General features: G+C 41.0%; 1 protein-coding gene across 1 annotated transcript; it reads left to right on the forward strand.

Annotated features, from left to right (window-relative positions):
* Position 1: 1 nt before the first annotated feature.
* ANXA13 (annexin A13) lies at positions 2-24,652 on the forward strand. The gene is made up of 11 exons (XM_071553035.1): positions 2-54; positions 13,721-13,799; positions 16,038-16,132; positions 17,765-17,935; positions 18,468-18,501; positions 18,585-18,664; positions 19,842-19,910; positions 20,128-20,229; positions 22,165-22,240; positions 23,062-23,174; positions 24,334-24,652. Exons 1-11 carry the CDS (start codon positions 40-42, stop codon positions 24,451-24,453), a joined length of 954 nt encoding a protein of 317 aa, XP_071409136.1. The 5' UTR covers positions 2-39; the 3' UTR covers positions 24,454-24,652.
* The last annotated feature ends 1,214 nt before the right edge of the window (positions 24,653-25,866 follow it).

Consider the following 25,866-nt stretch of genomic DNA (forward strand, 5'->3'; position numbering starts at 1 on the left):
AGCAGAAGAGTTGCATCTTCCACGTTCAGGCTAACCAAAATGGGCAGTTCACATGTAAGTAATTTAATTTGGATTGTCAAGAATGCATCAATTTTGTAGTTTTATTTTTTTTTCAGTTTTCACTCCAAATGATATTAATACAGCTGCAAGTAAAGATTTAAGCTCAAAATCTACTTTGAGTTTGTGTGGGAAGCTTGTATGTAGCTGGTAACATTGCTTCATCGCAGTACATGAATAATGAAGTTATTACTATAACACACAGGTACTGAGTGTTTTAATGCTCTTTGTGGCTTAGTTAAACAGGGCAGCACTTTTATTTTGATTTAAGAAATGATGAGTTAGATATCATGGGAAAACTAATTTTAATTAGTTTAGAAAATTTGTGTTGGAATATTCTGAATGCTAAAATAATTCACTAAAGATTGGCCCAAAGGCCAATGCTTTGAAAATCTGGCTGTTTACCACAGAACAGTACAGATAGGAGTAATCTGAAAGTGTGATGCTCACAGAAGGACCTGATTAAAACCCAGGGATCAGGATTTACTACATGAAATTACTAGATGAATTTTGACTGAGACAACGTTGGCTAACATTTGTGTTTCTTCATAAAGACATTTAACCGCAAAACCACCTGATTGTCAAGAACTTCTGTGTGACAGCTGTGAATGATTGGTCCCTCTGAAAGTTAAGTAGCTTGTGCTAAATAAGCTGAGGGATTTTAGCTCCAATTTTAAAACTAATGTATAAGAGCAATATTTAGTCGGAAACGCATTTTCTCCTGGAATGCTGAAAACCTGTAATTTTACAGTTTGTATCAATAGAGGACAGCCTGTTTGCTGATACAGGCTAATGTGGCATTAGTTTGTCTAAATTTTATATTATTTTGTGATGTGACTATTTTTTAATTAAAATTCAGCAAGACTCTGAGAGATGCCAAGGATATGATGTTTTGGACCAGTTCTGCAGGACATTTTCTTTGGCAGACTGAGCAAGAGACCCCATACCATTTCCCACAAAGCTACTAATCCAAGGAGCTTTTTGTCTCCTTGTGAACGGGTAGATGGTCCCATCTCAACAACATCTTCTTGCAGACTGGCTGTTTGTGTAAGGGGAGAAAAGCAAGCGGTTCAGCAACATACCTCTGCATAGGAAACAAGGACAAGAAGGCTCTGCTGCACAGCCCCAGGTGTCCACATAAGCACTCATCATAGGGGTTATCAGCAGGTGTCTCCTGAGGGGCCTGGCCCTGGAGAGCCTTTCAGTGGACAGTACACTGAATGCAGTGAAGAGCAAGCATACTCAGGTCAGGTTTAAACCACCCAGCTGGGGTCTGTCTGTGGCAGGAGTGATCACAGCAGGCAGCTTTAGCAGGTGTATGAGCTCTATCCTGGACTAGGTAGCCTTGGATGTAGGTGCAGTAGACCAGAATTGTGCTATAGGATACAGTGGAAAGAGGTGTGAGCCCATGCTGGAAGAGACTCCCATGATTCAACCCATTACTCACCTGGGAATTGCATCATTCTGTTGTTCCTAGGAAGTTACAGAAAATCTTGGGGAAATACCTGCATCTGTGTCAGAGAACCACTTCTGAAACAGCCTGAGGATAAAATAAAAGCTCTTAACAGAGCTTTTCAGCTGCAGTTCACTCTTTCTCCTAATCTCATGTTTTGCAACCTTAGGCTCACGAGTGTCTTATGTATTGTGTTTTTTAAACCTCCAGAGCAAGTCTTACAAACTCACAGAGGATTTACGAAAACCAGCTGTAGGGGCCACCGGTTTGTCAGCAGATGAGCCAGTAAGCACTTTTTTTATGAAAGATGAAAGGGGTACTGTGGCATTGCAGCACCTATTGCTGTGTTTTATGGTGGCTTTGGGAGGCACAGCAATCCAGAGGGGCAGCTCCTCCTTTGTGGTCAATACTAACACTACTGGCTGGGTAAAAATGGGTTGTTTCATTCTGTTGAATATTGCATCTCTCCAAAATTTTGTCTGCTTTGAAATTTCAGAAGTGAAATTTTTTTCAATAGCTTCTGCTGGGAGAAATATAAAAGTCATCATCTGTGTCAAATGAGGTATTTTACTTGGTTAAAGTGAATTTAGGTTTTAAAACTTTGTTTTTTTGTAATGTCATTATTAAATGAAATTTTCATGGGAAGCTAAACATTCTTCAGTGAAAAGGTTCCACTATGTGGATGTTAAAATGGAACTTTTCAGCTATGTCATTGTAAAATGGCACTTTCATCAAAATTAGTATCTTTATGAGCATGTTCATTTGAACAAAAGATCAAATTTTACTGAATAAAATGTTTTCAGCAAAATTTTCCAATGAACATTAAACATACCTTTCTTTCAGAAGCTGAGTTCCCAATCAAGAACTGCACCTGATGCAACATTACAGCTCCAAATCTGCATATTTCCACATGCTTTTTGCTCTCTGAATTTGGTCTGGTTTTTTTTTTCCTACGGTCAAACAGTGGTTTTGACTGCAGATCCATACAGATTTAAAGTCTCTGATTATTTTATGTATTTGCAGTCTTGCATCAAGCTTAACTGTGCTTCTGTCCTTAATATTATCACAAGTAGAGTCAATCCTCCTGAAAGTCTGGGTCAGTGCTCTGCTGTAAGGAGGGTGCTTTGGGGACATTTTTGGAATAACAGCAATGGTTTTCATTACATGATTTGAAAAGTTTGATGGATTTTTACTTCTGTGAAATGGTGTCATTTTTTTGTAACCTTCTGTGTCTCAAAAATCCATGAAGAGTCTTTATGCCTTATTCTGTGATGTTTATTAATTGGGGTGGGGGGAGGGCGGGAAGGGAGAGTAGTGAGAATTATTTGGCTTTGATTTAAACCGTTTTTAGAAATTCTCTGGCATACCCTTGAGTTTCATATTCTCATTGTAAAGCATCCTAAACTTTCTGCCTGGAAAGACTCTATAATGTAAGAAGGGAATGGCAGGTGGTTGTGGACCAGATGGTTTGAGAACTTGAAGGTGAAAAAGTAGGTACAACCTGGAGAATATATCTGCCCGAGGAGTCCTTTTGGGCATAAGCTCACAAGCATCACAAGGACTTCCGTGTTGCCTGTGGACATTACTGCCCTTGTAGAAATGTTTCTTTAGTACAAGTATTACCACAGCGTCATTTTATTATCTCATCCCAAAGCTCAACAATTGCTCTTTGTTGCTTGCCCTGGCACACCAGTGTTCAGTGACAGTCAATTTTTGTTCAGTCCCTGGCCATAAGCCCACAGTCAGCAGAAGGCAGAAATAACTTCTTGTTCAGCCACCCAGCTCTGGAGAAGAGCTGTGTCAGATTCTTTTCATTTTCATGGTCCCTTTTTATCCAGGATACTTGCTGTTCCTTTTAGGTCTGAGGCTGTCCTGTGAGTGCTGCTGTAGTAGATGTTAACAAGCATCTACCCATTAAAAAATTAGGATGCATCTGTTTAAAATATCAAAGGGTCATTATATTTATATTTTACATAGTGTAAATAGGTCAAGCAATTATGTTTTACTAAAACATAAAACATTCCAAAGTGCCTGGACTCCAGTGCTCTTCTTTGTATACAACAGTTTTAATATACTCTACAAAGTTCTGTTGTTACTGTTAAGGAAATTTCTGTGACTGGACTCTCATCTCCATTAGATGGGTTTGTTTGCACAAATTAATTATAATATCTGGCAGCTCAAGCTTAGGTGCCTCAAAAGAGGGACTCCAAACAAAGAAACCCCTTGGGCAATTAAACCCTCACAATCTAAACTCTCCACTCCTCATGCAACAGACCAGACCAATGGTAATATTATGGTCTGGGGTCTTCTCCCTCTTTATTGATCCACTGTTTCATTGCCATGTGGTCATTGCCACGTGGTTATCTTGACATCCTCTGAGATTGGTTTCAGTGAGGGTTTCAGTCAGTCCTGCAGTCCATGTTGTAATACGGTTGGTACAGTTCATGTACCACAATCTGTGGGCTGTCTGCTCTAGCCATTAATTTTTAATATTTCATATTAATATGCTAGGTTTGTGTATTCTAACTATTATTAATGTCCAGGTTGTTCAAGTTTCATTACAATCCATCTTCACTATTATTACTGATGAGATTATTAGCTCCAGGTTTCACTATAATCCATCTTTGACTTACACATCATAGCCATGTGGGTCAGATGAAGTTTAACTTGTAGCCCAAGAATTCCAGCTACCTATGTCAAACAAGAACTCAGCTACTTTCAAAATAACACTTTCAACAGTTGCTATCCAGAAAAATTGCTCTATCTTTATGTGAACTGTGACAACTGGCTGAAACAATGAATTAATTACTGCTGCTTTAAGTGACTCAGCTAACCTGGGAGTATCTTGAAACTTCTTCCACCTCCTTCCTGTGAGATAGAAAGGTGTTAGACACAGAAATCCCCAAGTTCCATAGGCACAGTTGGTTTGTTGGACACTAAACATGCATATCTGTATAGTAACAGCCCTTCTATGTGTCTCTGTATAGATAGTGTTTGGGTAATGCATATTGCAGAGAAATATTTTCCAAACAATGAAGGAGCCAAGGGGAAAAGCATGTCATCTTGGGACTTCCCTGATGGTCTGCAACATCTTTCAAGTTATTGTCCTTGTAAATAACTGAGCTTTAAAATACATGAAAAAGTCAGAATGATGTTCCTAAAGTTTGTGCCCATGTATTTCAGCCCTGTGTAGCTATAGTTAAGTCATGTAATCTTTCATGCTGGCATACACAAGAATTTGCTTCAGTTCCATCAAGGTTAACTTACCAGAACTCATCACAAGTCTTAGTTAAAGTAAGACAGAAGAACACTTGAGTCAGGGACTTGTTATGTCAACTGAAAAAGAGGCAAAATATGCTGGTTTCCAGGTGTTTTCCAACCAGGTATTATGGTCAATAAAATAATAGTAGACAAGTCTGCCCCCAGCATAACAGAGAAATATTCCAGACTTGAAATACTAGATTTGTCCAAGGTGAATAAAGCTGTTTGTTTGCTTTTCTTATGGCCTCCATTTGCAAGGTAAGTATTAAAAGGAAGTGGTGTTAGGCATGATTCATGACTAACCACAGGCATGGTGTCTTTTAAGATTTCTAGCATCCTTTCCTGCCGTGGCTTCAGCTGCCCCACCAGGTGAGTCAAGTCCTTGTCAGCCCCATTTCCTCTCTGCCAGCCCCATGCAGGTGCTGGGTGTGCTCACACATCTCAAAGCTGTCTCTGTTGAACCATCTGGATTGAACCCCCTAGAAATAAAAGCTGCATGGTGCCATGGTAGCTAACTCTGATTTTAAAAGTATTCTGTGTTAAGGTGTTCTACCAACCACAAAAATGTTTGGAAGCATTAAAACTGGACAGCTTAAAATTCAGCCATGAGAGAAACACCCCAAACTTCTTTTTTTCTCTTAATTGTGGACTTCTCTACCATGGTGATGAGCATGAATAATCACATAAAAAATTAATCATAAGGTACTATACTATGAGATTATGAGTTAACAGCCACTAAAACCAGGAGGGACATTGTAGGAGAAAGAAGGTTTTAATTTTTCAGTTTAAATAACTATCAGAGCAACTACCTTCATTGTTGCCACTTGTTTGTAACAGGAAAAAGTAAATGTGACTAATCCTATTAGAATCTTGTTGTCATTGTAGGTTTAGTCTCAGATATAGAAAACAAAGTTGGCACCTCTTGTTTTGGAAAGAGCCACAGAGCCATTGCAAAGGCTGTTGAGTAATGAAGTTTAATCCCTAAGACTTACGTATATTGTATTATCTAGAATAGATTCATATAGAAATTTATTTGATCCTGATTGCAACAGGCTGTCAGGAACAAGCCTGCTTGATGGTGTGTGTTGCTGTCATACAGCTGTTAGACATGAAACAGCTGCAAGGATTTGGGAGAGTGACAGCCTGGCTGGCAGATGGCAGATGGCTATTTTCCAGCTGCATGCTGTGGTTGATTGAGAAAAATACTCAAATGAAAATGACAGAACAAAAATAACAGGTATGTTTTACAAATCAGGAGAAGAAACCTTGCAGTCAAAATGACATGTTGTCTTAAGGTAGCACTTGCTAATTGATATGTCAAGCAGGTGTTTGTCAACTCTGTCTTTTTATTACCATAGCACAAACCGCGGTGCTTGCAGATACTGCCCTGCTGCCAACATGCCCCAGCTGTTTGCTTCTGTTTGTTTTTAAATATTAGTGCCCATCTACTCTGACATGTACTAAAAACCTTTGAATTTCACATAAATTCCTACCTGAATAACTGAGCCCAATTATTTGAATTTTACAGAAGAAGAGATTCCAGGAGAACCTCGTACTCTGATGAAAGGATGATAGGACAGGGTGAGAACACCATCTGCTAATGACGAGATATCCTCACCCTAAACGGCCTTTCCCAGTTAGATGAGACCTGACTTTGCCTACCAGCAATTGCTCTTTGTTTCTTTTGCTACTCCACTATATTAAAGAGCTCTTATATTTGGAAGTTTTTTCTCATGGGAGTACCCGCACACTGAAATGAAATGGGCTTTATCTGCTTTTCTGCCCTTTCTGATTGATGGTCTGGAGCTTTCTGAACAAGTCAACATTTTATCCCCCAGGAATGTTTGCAGCCTCATGCCAAGCTGGCTAACATGGGTCAGAACAGGGCTGTGTGTCCCAGGGCCTTGCTGCCACAGATCACCAGGCACCATTGCCAGCTTGCCCCAGGGCCCTCATCCATCCCCTGGCAAAGCCAGAGGCTCCTGGTGGAGGGGCAATCTCTGCCTGCTGACTCAGAGTGCTCCTCCACCCACAGCTCTGAGGTGTGTGATATGTGTCTCCAGGCTCTTTGCCACGGGTGAGGCAGATGTTGCTTGTCAGGCAGGCTGGATGCTACCACTGAAATGGCCTGCCCTCTCCATTGGTGTTCATTCCAGTCTCAACTGCATTGTTAACTGACACAAGTAGGAAGATATATTTTCTATTAGGAATGCATAGGTTTAAAATAAGGTGACATAATTAGTTTATATAAGAATAATACACCTTATCTAGCAGTAGGAGGCTGTAACTATTATTGTTATAGAATAATAGAATAGTTTGAGTTGGCTATGCTCATACCTTCTGCTGAGATCCTAAAAAAATTGACCCAGGTCAGAGGGGCATAAGGTACCATTGCAATAGTGTGAAAAAAGTCTTTATGACTGGCAATGTCTGTTTTAGTACACTAGACAATTGATGAAGTACAAACATAGCATTGTTTTTATTCCATCTTAGGAAGTAGATCAGAATTAAAATATAGCAGCCTACTCCCATATTTGTTCTTGTGTTTTATTCCTAACAGACTGAAATGCTTGAAATGAGTGATGAGGTTCTTAAAACTGTCATTTTAGGTGGGAGTTCAGAGTTTGTTCTGCTAACAGGATGTTATCCTGACAATGTATGATGTACTAGAAGGTTTTAACCACAAGATCTAAGACAACATGCCCTTTTATTTTTTCCCATCCATTACTGTCAGTCTAGTTAATCTTGGATTCCAGTTGCATTATAGCTCATTAAAGACCTCTGCCAGGATAAATAATTAATCTTGGATATATGTGTGTTGATAAAAAATTAATCATGTGGGTGCTGATTTGCCAGAAGCTGTCTTCTGTGATCCTACTGTATTAGGTACAGTTTAACTAATGAGATGCACACCCCAGTTTGTTACGCTTATAAGGTGACCAGACGGTTTGGGGTATTTCCTGGTAGAGACAATAAATTTTTCTTCTCCATACAAAAGATAAATATAGAAAATCATAGAACTGGAAGGCACCTTGAGATGTCAGCTCACTTATCCGTTGCCTAAAGCAAGATCATCTCTGCCCAAACCAGTCCTGACAGCTCTAGCTGTGCTGAGCTGGAAGAGAACTGTTTCATTGGAGAGAGTCTTGGCTCCCCAAAGGTCTTTGAAGTGGTGGCTGAATGACTGCCCATGCTGAGAACAAAGAAATCTCAACGGGTTCCATAGTTTTCTATCTGTTATGGGTTTTCAATCATTTTGACTTGTCTGTTTGTTTTTCTGGTATTGCTGTCCTCACCTTTGGGATGTTATGGATTGTTTGGGGATTGGCATCCTAAAGAAACAAAATGCAAGAGCATGTAAGACAGTGCAGTATGTATCTGTCACCATAGCTAAAAATATTTGAACCCATTGGACAGTCTGAGATTAATTTACCCACAGGGTGTTAATCTCAAAATTATTAGTCCCTTTTACATTTCTTGAAAATCTTGAGAAAAGAGAGACTGTGTTAGAAATTGCCTGAACAAAAGACTGAGGAATGAGCTCAACCTTTATAAGACACCAGAGAATCCACCCAGTGATGGGCCATTATGCCTCTGTCTATCACAGGAATTGCTTCAACTGCAGTAGACAGGAGAGACACCAAAACGAGCTGGACAAGACATGTAAATTTGAGGGAAATCAGGCAGAAGATTGCTAAAAATTACCCACTTGGTAGACAGGAAAGCTCACATTGTTGCACATGGAACTAGTTTATGTCATTCTTTTTAAAACCTCAGTTTTCTCTGATGCATTTTTGTAAACTTAACTAAATATATGTGAAGAATAAGAAAATGGGTGGGGAAACTGTGGCATGATTGTGTAGCCCACCTCCAGTCTCCACTGGTGATGCTCTCAGGTGTGTGAGACATTCACACTGGGTTAACGGGTGCAGACCCACAAGAGACCACTCATGTCTCACAGGTAGCAGCCAGCCCCCCCGGGACATCTCTAACAACATCGGAGATCTATGTTTAGATAACTGAATACTGCCCAAAATTTTATTCCAGACCCTCCTCAAGTGCATGAGTTAATACTGTAAAGTAGTACATGGCTGGGTCAGTCTGCCGTTTATGTGTGCTGCCACTTTGAGATTTAATTTTTATTTCTGTGCAACAGAAAAACCCAAACCAAACAAAACCAATAATGAAAACAGAAGCTAGAGGAGCTTGAAGTTAGGCATCCACTAAATAAAGCACATAAAAATGGACCTGGCAAAATTGAAGACTGGGGTAGACACTCAACACACCTGGATAAATCCAGCCCTTTTTAGAGCTCTCTCCAAAGCTTTTAGAGCTTCATCTTGACTGTCTGGTCAGCAGCCACATTCCTGCTGTGATTTTCTTGTATGGGTCTGCATCTGCATCTATCCATGTACGTTATCAGCAGTGATCTGTGTTAGAGAAGCAGCAGGGGTCCAGCAACCTGAGCAGCTGCTCTTTCCATTGTTCTGAGTACTCCTCTATAGACGTCTGTTCCTGAGCATGCTTGTGGCACCTGCATGAGATGATGGAAATTAAAAAATTGCTTTATCAAGCTGCATTATCAGCTGCTTTCAGAGGGGGCACGTGGTATCTCTTTTGCAGTATGAGAAGCTACCTGGCATGTTCATGAGTAGTGTTTCTTCTGTTCTTGTCTACTGACAGATGAGCACTTTGTATCTACTGCAAACTTAATTGTCTTTAGCTCGAGGGAGAAATTAGGTTTTGTTTTCAGAAATGTCTACAATGTATTGTGGTGTTCCACCAATTCTAAATACTGATGTCTTGAACCCATCAAAGCTCAGTCCTGCTACCACCCCCATCTTTCTTGGGTTTGCTGCCCTTTTTGTTAAACTGTTTATTTGTTTTCCATAAGGGCTCCACATGCTAAAACATCAAAGCAAAACCTCCAAACCTTTCTCTAAGCACTGCAGACCATCTTCAACTATATTCTTATCTTACAGCTCCTTAAAGTCAAATGTAGTTTACAGCATGAAAAACTGTTTGGTGTGCTTTTCAACAAAGTTAGAAGTGTTAGTTTTAGATCAGTTATAATCTGTCCAGTTTAATAGAAATAAATCTGTGGCAATTCTAGGCAAAGCTGCAAGAGAAAAGGATTATTGTCTAAAATATGCTTGAGTGAGGCAAAACCTATTCAGGCTAAGCTAAAACAAGCCTCAGTAGAGGCCATAAATACAGCTATGTATGCTGGAAGTGAAAAGAAGATTTCTTACTACCAGAACTCTGGTTACACTAGTTAATATAGAACTACTGGAGAGAAATGAGAAGAAAATAAAATAAATAAGTAGATAGAGCTGATTTTTGAAAGCAAGTTCCCTTACATCCTATGTCCAGCTGCCAAGTCTGTGTGCAGTCTGTCCACCTGATATTTCAGACCCCACATCACGCTATCACCCAAATTGCTAGAACAATTTTAAGTCAATAACTACTCAAATCTAATCTAAGATCCTAACTGTAAAACAAGAACTATATTAAAGTGATTCTGCCCGTATTTGTAAAAGAAAAATGCCTGTAAGTTACAGATGGTATTAAACATTGATTTATTTTGCCCTGTATCTCTTATAGGAACACCCACCTGTCAAAATCCACAGGGTAAGAAGCAGTACAGTTCTGAAACAGCTCTCCCTCTTCTGCTTGGGAATGCTGTGTCAGTGGGCAAGGCCAAGGCTGGGACTCAGCAAGTACTGAATATTAGCCAGGGCTTTTCAGATGACTCAGGCATTGGCCCTGACAGTCACTTACCCAGAGTATCAGATTTCCTGTCTTATAAAGCTGATGCTAGTATTACACACAGTACTATAAGAGTGGTAACCCCCAGGCACATCATTTAATGTTCTGCAGTGATTTATTTGAAGATGGAGGCTTTAGCAGAGCTTACTCAGTAAATTCTTCTGTGCTTTAAAACAAACATGTCCTGAAGATCATTAAGAAATAGGCCTTCCTTCCCTTCCACATGATTTTTCCCTTGAAAAGCAATGTTTCTGTATACATGTCTTTACGAACCCTCATAAATCTACAATGTAATTTCAGTCTCTAGTGCTACCCTTTTCCTGCCTGCTTCACCTGTGCTACACACAAACACAACACCTACAATGACAAGTTGTACCTAGGAGTTAGGGACTCATTAACTAAGGATAACTGACCAGCCATTGCTCTCTAAATCTCCTGTCAAGAACAAGAGGGCATGGGCTTAAGCTCTGCCAGGGGAAGTTTAGGTAGGATATCAGAAAGAAGTTCCTTACAGAGAGAGTAATCAGGCATTGGAATGGCCTGCCCAGAGAGGTGGTGGGTTCACTGTCCCTGGAGGTTTTTAAGCTGAGACTGGATGTGGCATTCAGTGCCATGATCTAGTAATCACAATGGTGTTGGATCACGGGTTGGACTTGATGATCTCGGAGGTCTCTTCCAACACAGTTGTTTCTATGATTCTATGAGTCTACCAGGACCGGGTGCATCTGTGGTGGGATTGTGGCAGTGGGAGCTGCAGATACAAGAGCATTGTCATAATGGCAATTCCCACAGCCCAGCACTGTCTTTATGTGTAGGTATTTCTGTCCAGGCTGAATTACTGAAAAGTGGAAGTGCCAGATGAAGCCTCTTTCTTGTCACTTCTCACCAGTGCTTCTCCTACCCCAGGTCAGGAGGCAGTGAATGTGAAGCAATAGTTCTCAGCAAATTGTTGGAGTGAATCTGAGAGTTTATAAATTAGAATAGCACTTGGATAATTGTATAGTCAGATGTCTGCATTTGATATGTTAGCACTTTCCTCTGATTTTTGTGCTACAGAACTTTCCCCTTTTTCCTCATGATTTTTCAGCTGCTTCCTTGGTTCTTACACTTATAAAGAAATGCTTTGCAAACAACTCTAGAAAAACTTCAGTACTGGCTGTGTAACACAGACAGCAAGCATACTGACACTACAGAGACAAAATAACGGTACCTCCCCGGAGCCTTTTCTGCTCCATGCTGAACAACCCCAGGTCTCTCAGCCTGCTGGTACTTATTTTGGTACACCCTACCATAATAGAAAAGTGTGAATGCAATTCATGTTGGGTACTAATCAGTGCATCTGTTTCCTAGCTTTATGTTTTCCCCTTTCCATTTTGACCAAATTCCTGGGAAATTTGAAGACTGTTAAATAAAGTCTCCCATTAGAAAATACAAGCTATTTATAAGCATCTATTTCTACCTCGCTTGAAAGGTTTACAGAAGCTTGTGTATGAGCATACAGTAGAATGAATATTTAAAAGCAACATTTGTCATAATGATGTTGTAATTATTCATCCTGTGCCGTAGAGATGAAGAGAAATTATTGCATTCTTATTGTACCTTACTAATTCCTACAGCTCTAAAAATACTTTCAGTTTCAGTGAGATGGCTGCACTACAGCAACTACCATTAGCAGTAAGTTGTGTCCTAGCTGCTAACTTATTGAAAAAGCCAAGCACATAACTTGCCTTTAGTGTATTGCAAAAGCAATATTGGTAAAGCCGTGTGGGGACTGGATTTGAGTTTTCTCCTTGAGAATTGACCCTTTGTCTTCTCAGAGAGGACTCCTTGAGCCAGAGTTGCAGCTCTTTCACCAGAACTAGTAGATGACAGCATGAAACTTGTAGAATACAAACAGACTTTCAGGCTTTATCTATACTCATAAATAAAACATGTTGTTCTCTGGCCAGATGGGTACATGGCAGACCATGGCCCACAGCCACATGGCTAAATTCTTTATCCCACAAGCTGAATGATGTTGTGCCTAATGTATTTCAGGAATTGTCTCTGCTCTGTGCTATCCCCAAGGACAAGGAGGTTAATCAGTCATTTAACTCCTTCTGCTCCTCCACAGGCCAGTGGCATTTTTAAAAGGGCATAAAAGCAGACTGCCATGCCCTGGAGTATTATAACCCTTAATTAACACTGGTGGTGTCAATGCGTGGCAGCCCTGCCAAGCAAGTAGCCTGATCCACATGTTGCTATTTGAATGGAAATGCCAAAGCACTTGCAGTTCTGATTTAGACCCCCCAAGTCCATGGTGTACATATAGTTTTACTTGACTTAGGAGCCTAGGACATATGTTTTAGTTTTAGAGTTTAGGCATTTAAAAGATCTGATTAATGATATTACAGGGGCTTAAATCGTTGCTGACCTTGTGGTCTCACATAATTCTATCCATGTCTGAGAAACAGCAGAATAGAGGGTGTCAAGTATTTCAACCTTTGTGATTCACGGCTTGTCAGATTAGAAGTATACATAGTTTTCTGGTTACATTGATATGTCAGGATGTAAACTGCTGCTGTGGCTGTGGACTTTGGGTTATTTTTCCAAATAGGTTTAGCTCAAGGTAGCCACATATACTAATTTTCCAAATTAATAATTAAAAAATTTAAACAAAGAAAAAAACCAAAACAACAAAAACCAGCTTTAGCATATTATATATCTCCAGTTTTCTTGTTTGCATGAATCCATCAACATAAGAAAGTTTTCAGGACCAGTTTTGTTCAACTGATTGGGATTGTCAGTTCCCAGTACTTAAAACTGTACTGCAGAGACAGGGCCTGGTTCTGTACGCCTGATAAGGCTTTTTTATTGGCCTGTTGTTAAAGTGGTACAAACAAATAATATTTGATCTGGCATGAAAATGCCTATATGAAGTAATTGCCGTTAAATTATTTGCATAAGCCAGAGCTGGCAGAACAAAGTTATGTAGGTTCAGCACTGTGTGTCATGCGGTGAGAGCTGTTTGTGGATCCATTCCAGGTGTCCTAGTGGTAGATAGAGTATTTCAGCAAAGCCCAGTGTGAACTTCAAGGTTTAGATGGTGTGAACAAAGATTAAGCAAGAACCTGGCCCAAACTTCTGTCATGCTAACACAAAATTGTTTCCCTTGTGTCTCTTGTGCCTTTGTCTTCCTAGTCAACCCATAAACGCCATCATCATGGTTTTGATGCAGACCGAGATGCCAAGAAAATACACAGTGCCTGCAAAGGAGCAGGTAAGAAAGTTCTTGGGTTTTGTACAAAGGGCAATTCAATACTATAAAGAGCGTATACATGAACTTAAGGCAAAACAACTGTTTTAATGAGTTTTAGGGAATCATTATGCTTTCTGTCACTCAATGACTCAAAGAACATTCCCACTCATGAAGATGAAAGGGAAGGGAAGTCAGCTTGTTCCTCAAAGACTTATAAGATCTAGTTTCTTAACTGCTTGGCTCCAGAGGATTGGAGTAAACATACTATTTGTTGCCTGTGATGGGAACATCAAGCTGCTAATACTGATATGACAGACATGAGGTCCTGCTAGTCAGGGCAGATTTAGGTCATGGTTATATGTTCTTTCCCAGGCTGTTAAGGACCAGTAAAGAACATCACCACCTCCATCACCACTACCATCTTCTGTTCATCAGAGCCCACTGCAACTCTATTAACTGAAATGAATATACAGTTCTTTCAACCTGCACCAGTGATTTTTAACCAAAAATAATGGCTTCCACCATCCTATGCCTGACAGTGCACTGATTACTCACTGATGTGAGTAATACACAGTGTTTCATGGGATCTTCAGGTCCATGGAGGTGACAATGCCCAGTAGAGGAAGAAGAGTCAGGCAGCACATGAGATCAATAAGTTACTAATTCACTCCAGGTATTTGCACAGTAAATGTGTATTTAAGGAATTCTTCCTGGTACAGCACTGACATTCAGAATCAGTTAGTTAAATGCTGAATTTTAGGAACTGTTCCTGTCCTATCAACTCAGCCCCCTCAAGACAGTTCCCAGAGGACTCTCCTCCTACTGAGAGTTTAACCCCACATTGTCAGATAGGAGCATACTTCCTCCTAAAATTAGACCATGCTTTCTGCCTCAGTGTGAAGCAGAAAGAACTGGGCAAGATGCACTAAAGTTGTTCTGCATGTACCTGGTGGGGATATGAGTCACAAAAACACATCAGCTGTTGCTGAATGCCAACAGCACTTGTAATTTTATCCTTTGTACTAGTTGCTACTCAGAAACCCTTGTTGATCCCTGCTCCCAAAAGACTGAGGCCCAGCATGGAGTGCAGTGGGTGGATGCAACAGATGGAAAAACACAAGGAGAGCATGGGGCAGTGCTTCCCAGCAGGATATGCATCAGCAGACCTGGCATGTGGCTTGATGCCTTTGATCTGCCGTTTAAACCCTTTGTATGCTCCGGGCATTTTAGCTGTGCCCTTCACATGCTGGGTTATATGACTATCCTGATTGAAGTTCTCCATTACAATACTTGTCTTGAAAAAATAATGCCTGAGTCAAGCTGCTGGTCCTTAGATGGAAGTGCACCAGGACACCTGTATTAATGCAATAGCTGTTCAATTGTGTCTTTTGGACATCCAGGTAACATGACTGTGGTCCCATCTCTTTAGCCACAGACATTATGAATGCCATCCAGAAGCTCTGTTTAGTGCAAACGTCTGTTTATATGGCTGAGGGCAAGAAAAGTACAAGAACAGTGTCATTGCCTTTAGTAAGCTTCTTCCACCAATTGCCTAAGTTACAGTTCAAAGCTGACTGAGGGCTTTTCTCCTGGAGAGGTGCTGCATGTTCAGTTCCGCTGTGTGATGGGCACCACATCAGCTGCATCTCTATGGGCATCCCATGCTTCCATTGCACTCTGACTTTTGCCACACAAAGCAGCAACAGCAGAGACTCAGACCATCAAGGCTTGTTCCAGCTCCTCCTCCTGACTCCATTTAGCAAAAAGCAAAACTGATTCTGTACATGTAGGCAGTGGGTTAATGCAGCCAATTCAAACACATCCTGACCTACCCCAGCTGCTCACCCCACACCCCTCATTCTGTTGTGCCAGCACAACATTCACACGCTTAATAAACTGGATCTGGCAACTGATCCCTTGGGACTACTCAAACAAGTATTGTAACCAAAAACATGTATGTCAGCATATGAACACTGGCATAACCCTGATTTTAGGAGCAGTATCCGACCTTCTCAAACTGAAGACTCAATTGCCCTGATAAAATATGAGCAGCATGAGATAATGAAATTTCATTTTATGGTCTTAACATTGTAGCTGACTAAGTCAAATTTGTCCTCATAATCTTACATGGTACAAATCCTAAAAGACAGACGAGTGGAGATATATGTACAGCAATTTTTTTCTCTTTGGAGATCACATTTTCTTTCCTCTGCATTGGATTCCTGATAAAATAATTCCTATGCACAACTTCTTTTTCAGGAACTGATGAAAAGAAAATTATTGAAGTCTTGTCGAGTCGAACATCGGAGCAGAGACAACAAATAAAACAGAAATACAAGGCTCTGTTTAGCAAGGTATTTTGAAATAAATGGCCTCTGTTTCAAACCTCATGCCTCTAGAAATATAGCCTACAGGGCTCTGCTTTGCAAACAACAAGGGCACAGTGGATTTAAGGAGGACACCAGTTAGTTTCTGATTCGGCAGTTTGTTTTATCTCCTAAAATACTGATTGTATTTCTAATTTTATGCCTCAGTTTTCTTGAAATCAGCCTTAACCAGATCAGAGCATTTTAATCAAAGTTGGGAGAGCTATAAAATAATTCATAACTGAAGCAGTTCATCTTCAGCACATTCAGAAAAAAAAGGTAATGTAAAAGGGAAAATTTAAGTCAGTGTCTCACTTAGACCAAATGCAAATTCAGAGAAACTATTTGATCTTGCATAGTTACATTTTTATTGAGTTTAATAGAAGTAATACTGTTGTATTCCACTGATAAGTAGAATATGTTGCAAAACTAAGAAGCCTCATTAGGCACTTGATTTCTGCAGGAGGAAGCATAGACGGCCTTAATGATTTTGCGTGTAAGAAAATTAGTGCTTCCAAAATACTATTTCAGTAAACAGCTGAATCCTGCAGAGCTTATTATTAAACTGGTATTTTCTAAATGACTGCTTGCTCTTTAGTCATTAATCAGTGTCAATAAGACAGTCAGCACTGAATCAGAAAGCCTTCTATATGTAACACTTATAGCAAGCCTGATATAGATTTTCATTATATATATACTATAGATTTAGTTCTATAATGAGAATTAATAAAAATAAGCATTAGAATGAGCAAATGCCATGAGGCATCCCAGTTACATCAGCACCTAGCAACCCTTCTTGCTTGCCTGGGCAGCCTGAATCTCTCATGAAGGAGACACAAGTTGTACCATTTCACTCTTCTGATGCCCCAGAAACTTGTGGGGTTCATGGTGAGTGTGTTGATGGCAGCCTCTGTCTTGAACAGATGGCTGTTCACGTGGGGTTGTGTAAGAGGGAATTTAATAACAGATTTAGAGCTGGACTTCTTGTTCATTGTTCTGAACTTGTCAAGTGCTTCCCATAGTACAGGAAATGTTAACTGCAGATACATCAGCAGCAGGAGTCCTCAGCATACACATGCCAGCTAGTTCTATTCCAGGGTCTCTACATTAAATAGATTACATAAAGGAAGTTTGATTTGGTTTTGGTTCGGGGTTTTTTGGGGGGGCAGGAGGCATTGTGTCAAAAGGCTGGTTTGCAAAACTTTGTTGCTTTTTTCAGTAAGTCACTTTTAACCAAAACTGAAATAGAAGATTCCTACGTTTTATCCCTTCTGTGGCAGCTCTTTCCAAGTAGGAAGTTTCTGTGTTTTGTTTAAAGCAAAATTCTGTTAAGCTTTAAAAACTCTACTTTGCATTTGTTTAAACAAGAGTCAAAATTGGACTGATATTGACTTGTATTTAAAGATGGGACAATAATTTCATTCAACCTTAAACCAAAACTTTTAGGGATCTTATTTTGCAGAAAAAAAAAAAGGCTCTCTATTTTTTGGCCTTTTTTAATGTTTTTATCCCTTTGAGGTACAGAAGAAGCTTCAAAATCACTAAATTCCCCAAAACAAATTAAGAAACCCTCTAATTCCACCTCAGCTTTTGAGCTAACCCTCCTGACTGTCCCCACAGGAGATGGAAGAGGACCTGAAGGGAGACCTGAGTGGGAATTTTGAAAAAGCTGTGCTGGCGTTGCTGGACCTGCCCTGCGAGTATGAGGCACGAGAGCTGCGGAAGGCGATGAAGGGCGCTGGGACAGACGAGTCGCTGCTGATTGAGATTCTCTGCACACGAAACAACAAGGTTGGGACACCCCCCTTAAGGCAGCAGGACAAAGAGCTCGCCAAGAGCATCCACCTGGGAGGAGGAGGGATCAGACCAACTTCCATGGCTGAAGTGCCTCGCGTCAGTGGTTGCAGTGATAAGATGAAATACTTGCAGGAGTTAAGAGCAATATAATTCAGATTTCTTCCTTGGTCCTACTCCTGTCTCCATGGATGGCATGGAAATACCACTGATGAGAGAAAAATCCCTGGATACACATTAAAGGCAGCTTTGGCACTGCTCTGGTGGTCCAGAGGTATAGGAATATGATCCTATTGAAAAAGCCCTTTAGCTCTCACGTAAATGCAGAGGAAAACACAGGGACATGTGAATGAGTCAGGCATCCCTCAAAGTGCTGTCCTGAACCAGGAATGGGAATCCATGGCTTCTCCCACCTCCAAGGTTGCTACAGCTCACATAGCATGGGCATGGTACTGATGTGCTGGTGGTTTGTTTTCTTTTTTATTAATTAACAATATTTATTTATTAGTTTCTTTTTTTATTTGCCTAGGAAATTTTAGACATAAAGGAGGCCTACAAACGGTGTAAGTAGTTTTGTCTTTCAGACACCTTCATTTAAAACCTTTATCACTGGGTGAGCTGTCACAGTTGTTTTTTTTCTTCCCAGTGTTTGATAGGGATCTAGAGTCTGATGTTAAAAGTGACACAAGTGGCTCCCTAAAGAAGATATTAGTCATGCTGTTAGAGGTAAGGCTGGGGGCTTTCCTCTTATGTAGCTACCTGACAGAGATATTACCTTTTTTCAATCCTGTTGTCCCTAAATAATCATAAGTATTAGCTGGTATTTATAATAATGTTCTTATGATATGTAATACAAGAATGAGATAATTAAACAAAAGGTGTTCTCAGCATAAGAGCCTTCATTTATAATGCCAGAAGTAATTTCATAAATTTTGATACTTTAAAATAACAGCATTATTTTATTACTATGTATAACATGGTAATGGATAGAATACTCATTTGAGTTCATGGCCCCATTATGCTGATTTCTGCCCCAAACCAGTAAAATCTTACTTCCATCTCAGCTAAGGATTTTAGAATTCAGATAGATACAGAACAAGTGAGAAAGATATTGCTGTTATGTTCCATTTTCTGTTCACCAAAAAACATATTCTCCATTAGAACACACTTTATTTTAAAGCTCTTTCATGGAAAAAAAAAATCAGTATCTCCCTAAAGACACATTATAACCAAGAAAAATAGGATCACACCTAGAAATGCAATGTGATGGCCAGTCTGATCAGATAGCCCCAGGAAATGAAAAGACTGAACAAACAGAAGAAGCTTTAAAGTCAGAACAGTCATGTCACTAAATACATCACAGTTAAGATTTTCATTCTGAAAAGCATTGATATAGATCTCTTCAACCTCCTGGAGTATATTTTCAGGTGTGGTAAATACATATTATTCAGATTTTTTTTCATCAGATCAGTCCTTCATAATTTCTCCCAGGAATTACAGTGTTGGTGAATACTCAGAGTACATAGGTTAGTCAGGAAAACATTTTGCTGTTATCAGAGCATATCCAGCACTGTGACAACCATTCACAACTCACTGCAGGTACTGGAAACCTTCCTGCTCCAGATGCATCAGCATTTTCAATCTCACTAGGGCCCCAGCACACAGAAATATCTACCACACAGGCTGCACATCTAAAGTCAGGAAAACCAGGGGCTGTGGTGAACACGAGCCGATGCTCCAAAGCTGCAATCACCGTGCCATTAACGGGCTCTTGTCAGCAGATGGCAGCAAAACTACAAGCAAAAATTTTGTGACGTCCACAAGCTGACTGTCTCCTCTTCCGCTAAGAAATGTAACCAGCGCTTTGCCTGGGGATTTTTTGCGGTCATCTCTTTTTCTGCAGGCAACCCGAGATGAAACCCAACAGGTCAGCGCAGAGCTCGCTGAGCAAGATGCCACGGATCTGTATAAAGTAAGTGCACTGGTGGAAAAATCCCTGTTTGCCCCATGCTGTGCAGCAAGGGCTGCCTCGGGATGACTAAACACACCAAGCATGGTAGCAATGAGAGCATAAGGACATGAGCAATGGGGGCTCAAGCTGGAGCTCAGCGGATCAAGGTCTCTGGCTGACTTCTTGTCTCTACTGAGAATAAACAAGTGCTTCAAAAAAATAACATGTAATTTTGAAGGCAGGAGAAGGCCGCTGGGGAACAGAGGAGCTGGCTTTCAATGTAGTCCTCGCAAAGAGAAGCTATAATCAGCTGAGAGCTACTTTTCAAGCCTATGAAAAGGTAAGTTATTATGTTCTGCACTGTGGGCTCCTTAGTGCCTGACGTGTAGGTGCAGACCCCAAAACAACATGTAATGATCTGAAGGGTCTTTTCCAAACTAAATGAATCTATGTAAAGTGGACAATTCTTTCTTTGCCATTTTATAACTTCTTGAATGTTTTAAGTAGAAAACATTTTTATACAACTGTATCCTGAGCTTACAGAAATAGGAGATAAAAGATGTATCTTCTGCCAGTAAAGAACCTCTTCCCCTTCATAACCTACACAACATCCAGCCAAGTAAATGCCACAATGTTGTTTCTTTCCCAGAGCTGCACGGCAGCAGGTATCTCCACTCTTGCAGCAAACGGGCAGGTTCACAAACTCCTGCCCTGAATCAAGGTTTTGCTTTTCTAGTCTTTTCCTCTCCTTCTCCTAAGCAGAGCCTGTCAGGATGTCTCCTCCTGACCCCCTGACTTCACATGCTCATATTGGCTAGGTAGAATTAAAACTGCAGCCTCTTCCTTTCTGCCCATGTTGGGCAGACAGCCTGTGCAGGTGCTTTGCTGTGCTTTCCTCTGTATCCAAACGTAAGGCAAAGTAGGCAGAAGGATCCTGGCTGTTTGGTACTTCTCCCCATGTCACCCACCAGGGACATTTAACTCATGCTTGGGCCTGAACCTGACCTCCACTGAGATATCTTGCCTGGGAATTCCCTCAGAAAGAAAAAGCCATTGGAAATCCAAGGTCCTTCTCCTGGCAGTGAGGTGGAAGCTCAGCAGTGACATTTATTCTCAGGAAACAGTCCCCCTCCAGCCTCTGGCTCACAGTCCTGAACTTTCTTGGGATGACTGAGTTCATCAGAAAACTATTACCCTGGACACTGAAGATGAAAAAAACTCCAGTCAAGGCCATTTTTCAGTGTCAGCATAATAAGGAACCAATAGTTTGAAAAATGTTTGCAGCTTAATCCAAGTTTTGGTTTGTTGCTGGCAGGAGAAAAAGCCCAGTCACAAACTGATACTCTCTCCCTTGGAGTGGCCCAAAGCCTGGGGATTCAGTTAAATGCTCCAATAGCCAAGCTACCTTGGCTTTTTGACTCCAAAAGCCAAGCAGATCAGCTTGCCCATACCAATTTACCACATCCTGCCTGGCTGCACTTAAAGCAGAAGTGGGCCAAGATTAAAGCCATGCAAACACCAGTCCTCCTGCAGCTGGAAACATAAATAGGGCAAGATCTAAACCAGGTTTGTGGTTTGCAGATTTTAAGGCTAAATGCTCAGAAGGTGCCCTTTCTGCCTTGTGTGGATGGTCTCCCAGCTCTGATCTAAAAGTCCACTGGATTCTTGAACCCTGCAGGGCCATCCTGATAAGCAAAACAGAGCAGAGTAAAAGACTTTGAGGTTCCTGAAGTTCATAAAAGTCAGGATAAACTCTGTTTGGAAGTGGTAGTCTCCTTTTCCCCTTTCCTACAGAATAATACAAAAACTTGGGGACAACTGCAGTGGTTGTAAACTTTCCTTGGGAAGCCAAAGACAATATGTAACAAAACTTCATAGAGCTGGTAAAGCTCCAAAAATTATCTTATTTGTGTGGAAACCATCCAGAGCCTTTGATAGAGATAGCTCAAACAGTTTCTTCTGACTAGGGGTCACACAAGAAGAGGCTGCAGCTTCTTTGTCCTGGCTGCCAGATACATGTGACTGATGCAGGTTATTCACCTCTTAAACATTGTGTCTTGCCTGCCTGTGTTGACCTTCTCTTGGTGCCAGTAGATCTGTGAGCACTTACACCAGAAGAGAACTTCATTTGTGCTTGAATTACTTCCCTGGAAAGACCATAAAGGATCTGAATTGACGTTTCTCCATTGCATCCCAAATCTGATGCTGGTTTCATGGCAGTGGAATGAAATGCACAGACAGCAGCTCTTATGGCTCCTTCTTGTTGTCCTTGTAGGTGTGTGGGAAGGATATAGAAGAATCCATTAAAAGTGAAACATCTGGAGATCTGGAGAAGGCTTATCTAACTCTTGGTAAAAAAAAATACTTGCAAGGCCTTTCTTTTCTAGTTCTTGCCATGACCAGACACTGGTTGTTGAAGGGTCTGTGTACAGTCTGGCAAAAGCTATCAAGATAGCCCTAAACTGAGCTGACATATCTTCCAGGAAAAAAAGAGGCAGTTTTCTAGTGATCTGGACCCCTTGGTTTCAGAAATAAACCAGGCACAGTTCCTCTCCACACAGCTAAATTATTTGCCCTCTAACACAGAGTGGCCACCTCCAAGCTGCCCCTGAGACCGTGGCTGGTGATAACTTCCAGCAGATTCCTGGGCATCATGAGAATAGTGCTAGCCAGCCACCACAAAAATCTACAGGGTCCTCAACAGCAATTTGCCACTAGGGTTGACTGTGACCAGTATATAAGCCTGTGCCCTGTCTCTGGTGAGCTTACCGGTATTGCTGTTATCCATATGGATCTGCCAGATCTTCCTCCTGTGATCTGCAGACTAAGCAGCTGCCTCAAGAAAAGATGGGCAAGAGGAACCCCACAGAGGCAAGTGCTTGCTCTCATTCATGTAATTTTCACTGTGGAATGGCAGAGTACTCAGTGCTGGTAATCTCACTATGTAACACACTTTCCCTGTGGAAAAATGTCCCCATTCAGACTCCAAGATTTCTCCTTGCATATTGATAGGGGACCAGTCTCAGAATGAAAGCCCTGCCAGCTCATACATCTGAGCATAGACCCTAGAGATTTTCCTTTATTTTTTTTCTTATTTATTTACATCTGCTTGAAGATGTATCACAAACTATAAATGTACAAGTATAATGAGGCCTGTTACTGTTTTCTCTAGTCAGCTGTGCCAAAGACTGCCCAGGTTACTTTGCCACACTTCTGCACAAGTCAATGAAAGGAGCTGGAACTGATGAAGAGACCTTGATTCGCATCCTGGTGACCAGGGCGGAGGTAGGGTACCTATGACCTGTAATGCCTCACAGCAGCTCTGGGGGAAATACAAATGTAGAGGGTATGGAGTGAGTCCTGATGGATCATGTGCTCAGGAAACCCTTTTCAGCCCAACGACATCAGTGGTCACACTCTGTTTCTGTACCCAGGCAACTCTAATTTTGATATTGCATCTATTTCTGTTTTCAAAAGAACTAAACCAGGAAGCATGCAAGCAATTTCAAGTGGAGTCAACTATACCTGGTTAAAACTAACCCATGGAGAGGTCTGGCCCCAATAGTATGTGTAAAAGTTAACTCCTAGTTAAGTAATGATGAAGCAACAGCTCCCAAACTGAGAATTGCTTATAAACATATGCTGCCAGTTTTCTTTGATTCCAGCTGTGAAAAATAGATGGGGAGGAGGGAAGAAAAATAAAAAGCCAAAGGAGGTAAACTGCCATTTTAAAAAGCACAAAACTTCACAAGACATTTGAGATCAAAATCCTTTAAGTCTTTCTTGTAAGCTGTGTAAGTTGTAACCCCCTGTCTGTTTCAGTCAACATAGAAGAGGAGCCTTTTCACAGTGACAAGGAGAGCATATTACCCAATGATCCACCTTGTGAGAAATGGGGCTCCAGGGTATTTTCTCATTATAACATTTGAAACCTGCAGTGACAGAGATCAGACCTGTGCTGTATGTGCCTTTTCACAGGCAAGCTCAAGACAAGGAGTTTAATTCTCCCCCCTGTAGTAACTAGAAAATTACTTCTGTGGGTAGAACAAAACCCTCTTTTTACCTATACTCCTGGAAGTGCCTCTTTCTCTGCTTGCCATCATGGAATGGCCTCAGGAGTTCACAGCAACCTGTGTGTGTTTTTCTAGTACCAATGCTGTGCTGCCACAGCACCTCTGGGCAGAGATTTCCCCATTCACCTGACATGGCTTTCCTCACAGTCCCTCTTCACAGTCAGCATCCGCTCACCACACCATTTGACCTGGGGCTTACTTCTAATCTGAATGCTAAGCTCAAAGTCCTTCAAGATTTTTAGACCTCCAGCTTTCTCCTCTTCTTCCACTCGGTGTGGTGGACTTTGGATCAGAGGCCAGAGGTCCTGGCAGGAGCAGGGCATATTAAGCAAAGCACTACTCTTCTAAAGAGGCTTTTGGTGTCTCCTCAGAGTGACCTGCCAGCAATAAAGGAGAAGTTCCAGCAGAGGTACAAGAAGTCATTAGCTGAAGCTGTCCGATCTGATACCTCTGGGGACTTCAGAAAGCTGCTGCTGGCAATTTTGCACTAAAAAGCCATCAAGAATGAAGAGGCATGCTGAGCAGCCACTTCTTGATTAGTTTCCAAAACAGCATCCAAAAAATGAGGCATTAGCACAAAGAAAAAATCCAATTTGTTTTCTTTATAGCTGGGAAATGTTTTGCCAAGTAATGTTGGATGTGAGGTTTATGTTATGGCTATCTTGCCAAATGTCCTTAAGCAATAAAGACATGTTAAAAAAATGTATCTAAATTGACCTCTTTGTCTTTGCATATGTAACCTCTTTGTGTTTGTGTATGTGGAGGAATCTTCTGTCATTGTTTCTTCTGTGAAGCCTTTTTGTCTTTCTCTCGTTCTGAAGATTATCCCAGTTCTTTCCTCAATTCAATGGATGTCATGTCATGCCGTTACAGTGCTGCCAAGAGAAAATGGATCATAATTTCTTCTCAGCTCATTATAACAGCTCTTTAAACAACCTTAGGGCTGTGAATTAATGATTTAAGTCAGGCTCTGATTAAAATCCTGTTGTCAACAGGGAAGGCCAGATTGATTTCCATGGCTGTGAATTGCCCTCTCAGTATAGTCACCTCCTAAGTTTTCCCATGAAGGAGATAAGGACTTGCCGTCCCCATTGGCATCACCTCCTGGGATATGGTGCAGGAGCATATCAAGGGAAGATATGAGGCTTTTGTGAGGTGGGTCTGCCAGGCAGGGAAATGCTGTTTCCAAAATGGCAGACATGGGCCTCAGGAGAGCTGCATGGACTTCATCCTGAGACATGTCCAACCTGGTCTAATCTCATGGCTCACCCTGCTTTGAGAAGGAGCTTGAACTAGAGACCACTTGAGGTCCCTTTCTCCCTGAATTACCCTAAAATCCTATAATCATATGAAGAAGATGCAGATGAAAAATAATGCAGCAGGATCTGACAAATAAAAAGAGGACAGTTTGGGCCAGGGAGATAGGCTTGTGAGCATTTTTCTGTGTCTGGCCCCTTCACCCTTTTGATTGTAACACTCTGCAATGTGAAGGATCTTTCCCACCTAGATCCTCAGAGGTAGGATGACTTATAATATCAATCTCCCATTGAAAACAGTATTTCTGAAGCACTGGACCTGTTTCTTCCTGCTTGAATCAATGTCATAGCAGGAGTACGTGGCCATCTAGTTATAAGATGGGGCAATATAAATGGGAGATGGGAAAGATGTGTGGCTTTGAAGAACAATGATTGGTGTGTCACACATGTGTAACAGGATGTTCTGGCATTTTAGAGGCCTGATCCTCCTTTGGCACTTTCTAGCCACTTAAAAATATCAGGGGCAAATCCTGAGTCTGAATGCCAAAATGCCTTTAATCAGAGAGTTTTTAACTTTCATACTCAGAAAGAGAAGATCAATAACATAGGATCTATGTGTCTTCTTGTTGCTGTTGCCATGGGTTTCTT

The sequence above is a fragment of the Pithys albifrons genome, chromosome 4 (assembly GCF_047495875.1).
Source record: "Pithys albifrons albifrons isolate INPA30051 chromosome 4, PitAlb_v1, whole genome shotgun sequence".
NCBI lineage: Eukaryota > Metazoa > Chordata > Aves > Passeriformes > Thamnophilidae > Pithys > Pithys albifrons.

Excerpts from the sequence above, each read along its gene's own strand:
- ANXA13 (XM_071553035.1), top strand. Across the intron at positions 16,133-17,764 it reads ACAAGGCTCTGTTTAGCAAG|GAGATGGAAGAGGACCTGAA; the intron begins GTATTTTGAAAT and ends CTGTCCCCACAG. Across the intron at positions 23,175-24,333 it reads TCCTGGTGACCAGGGCGGAG|AGTGACCTGCCAGCAATAAA; the intron begins GTAGGGTACCTA and ends GTGTCTCCTCAG.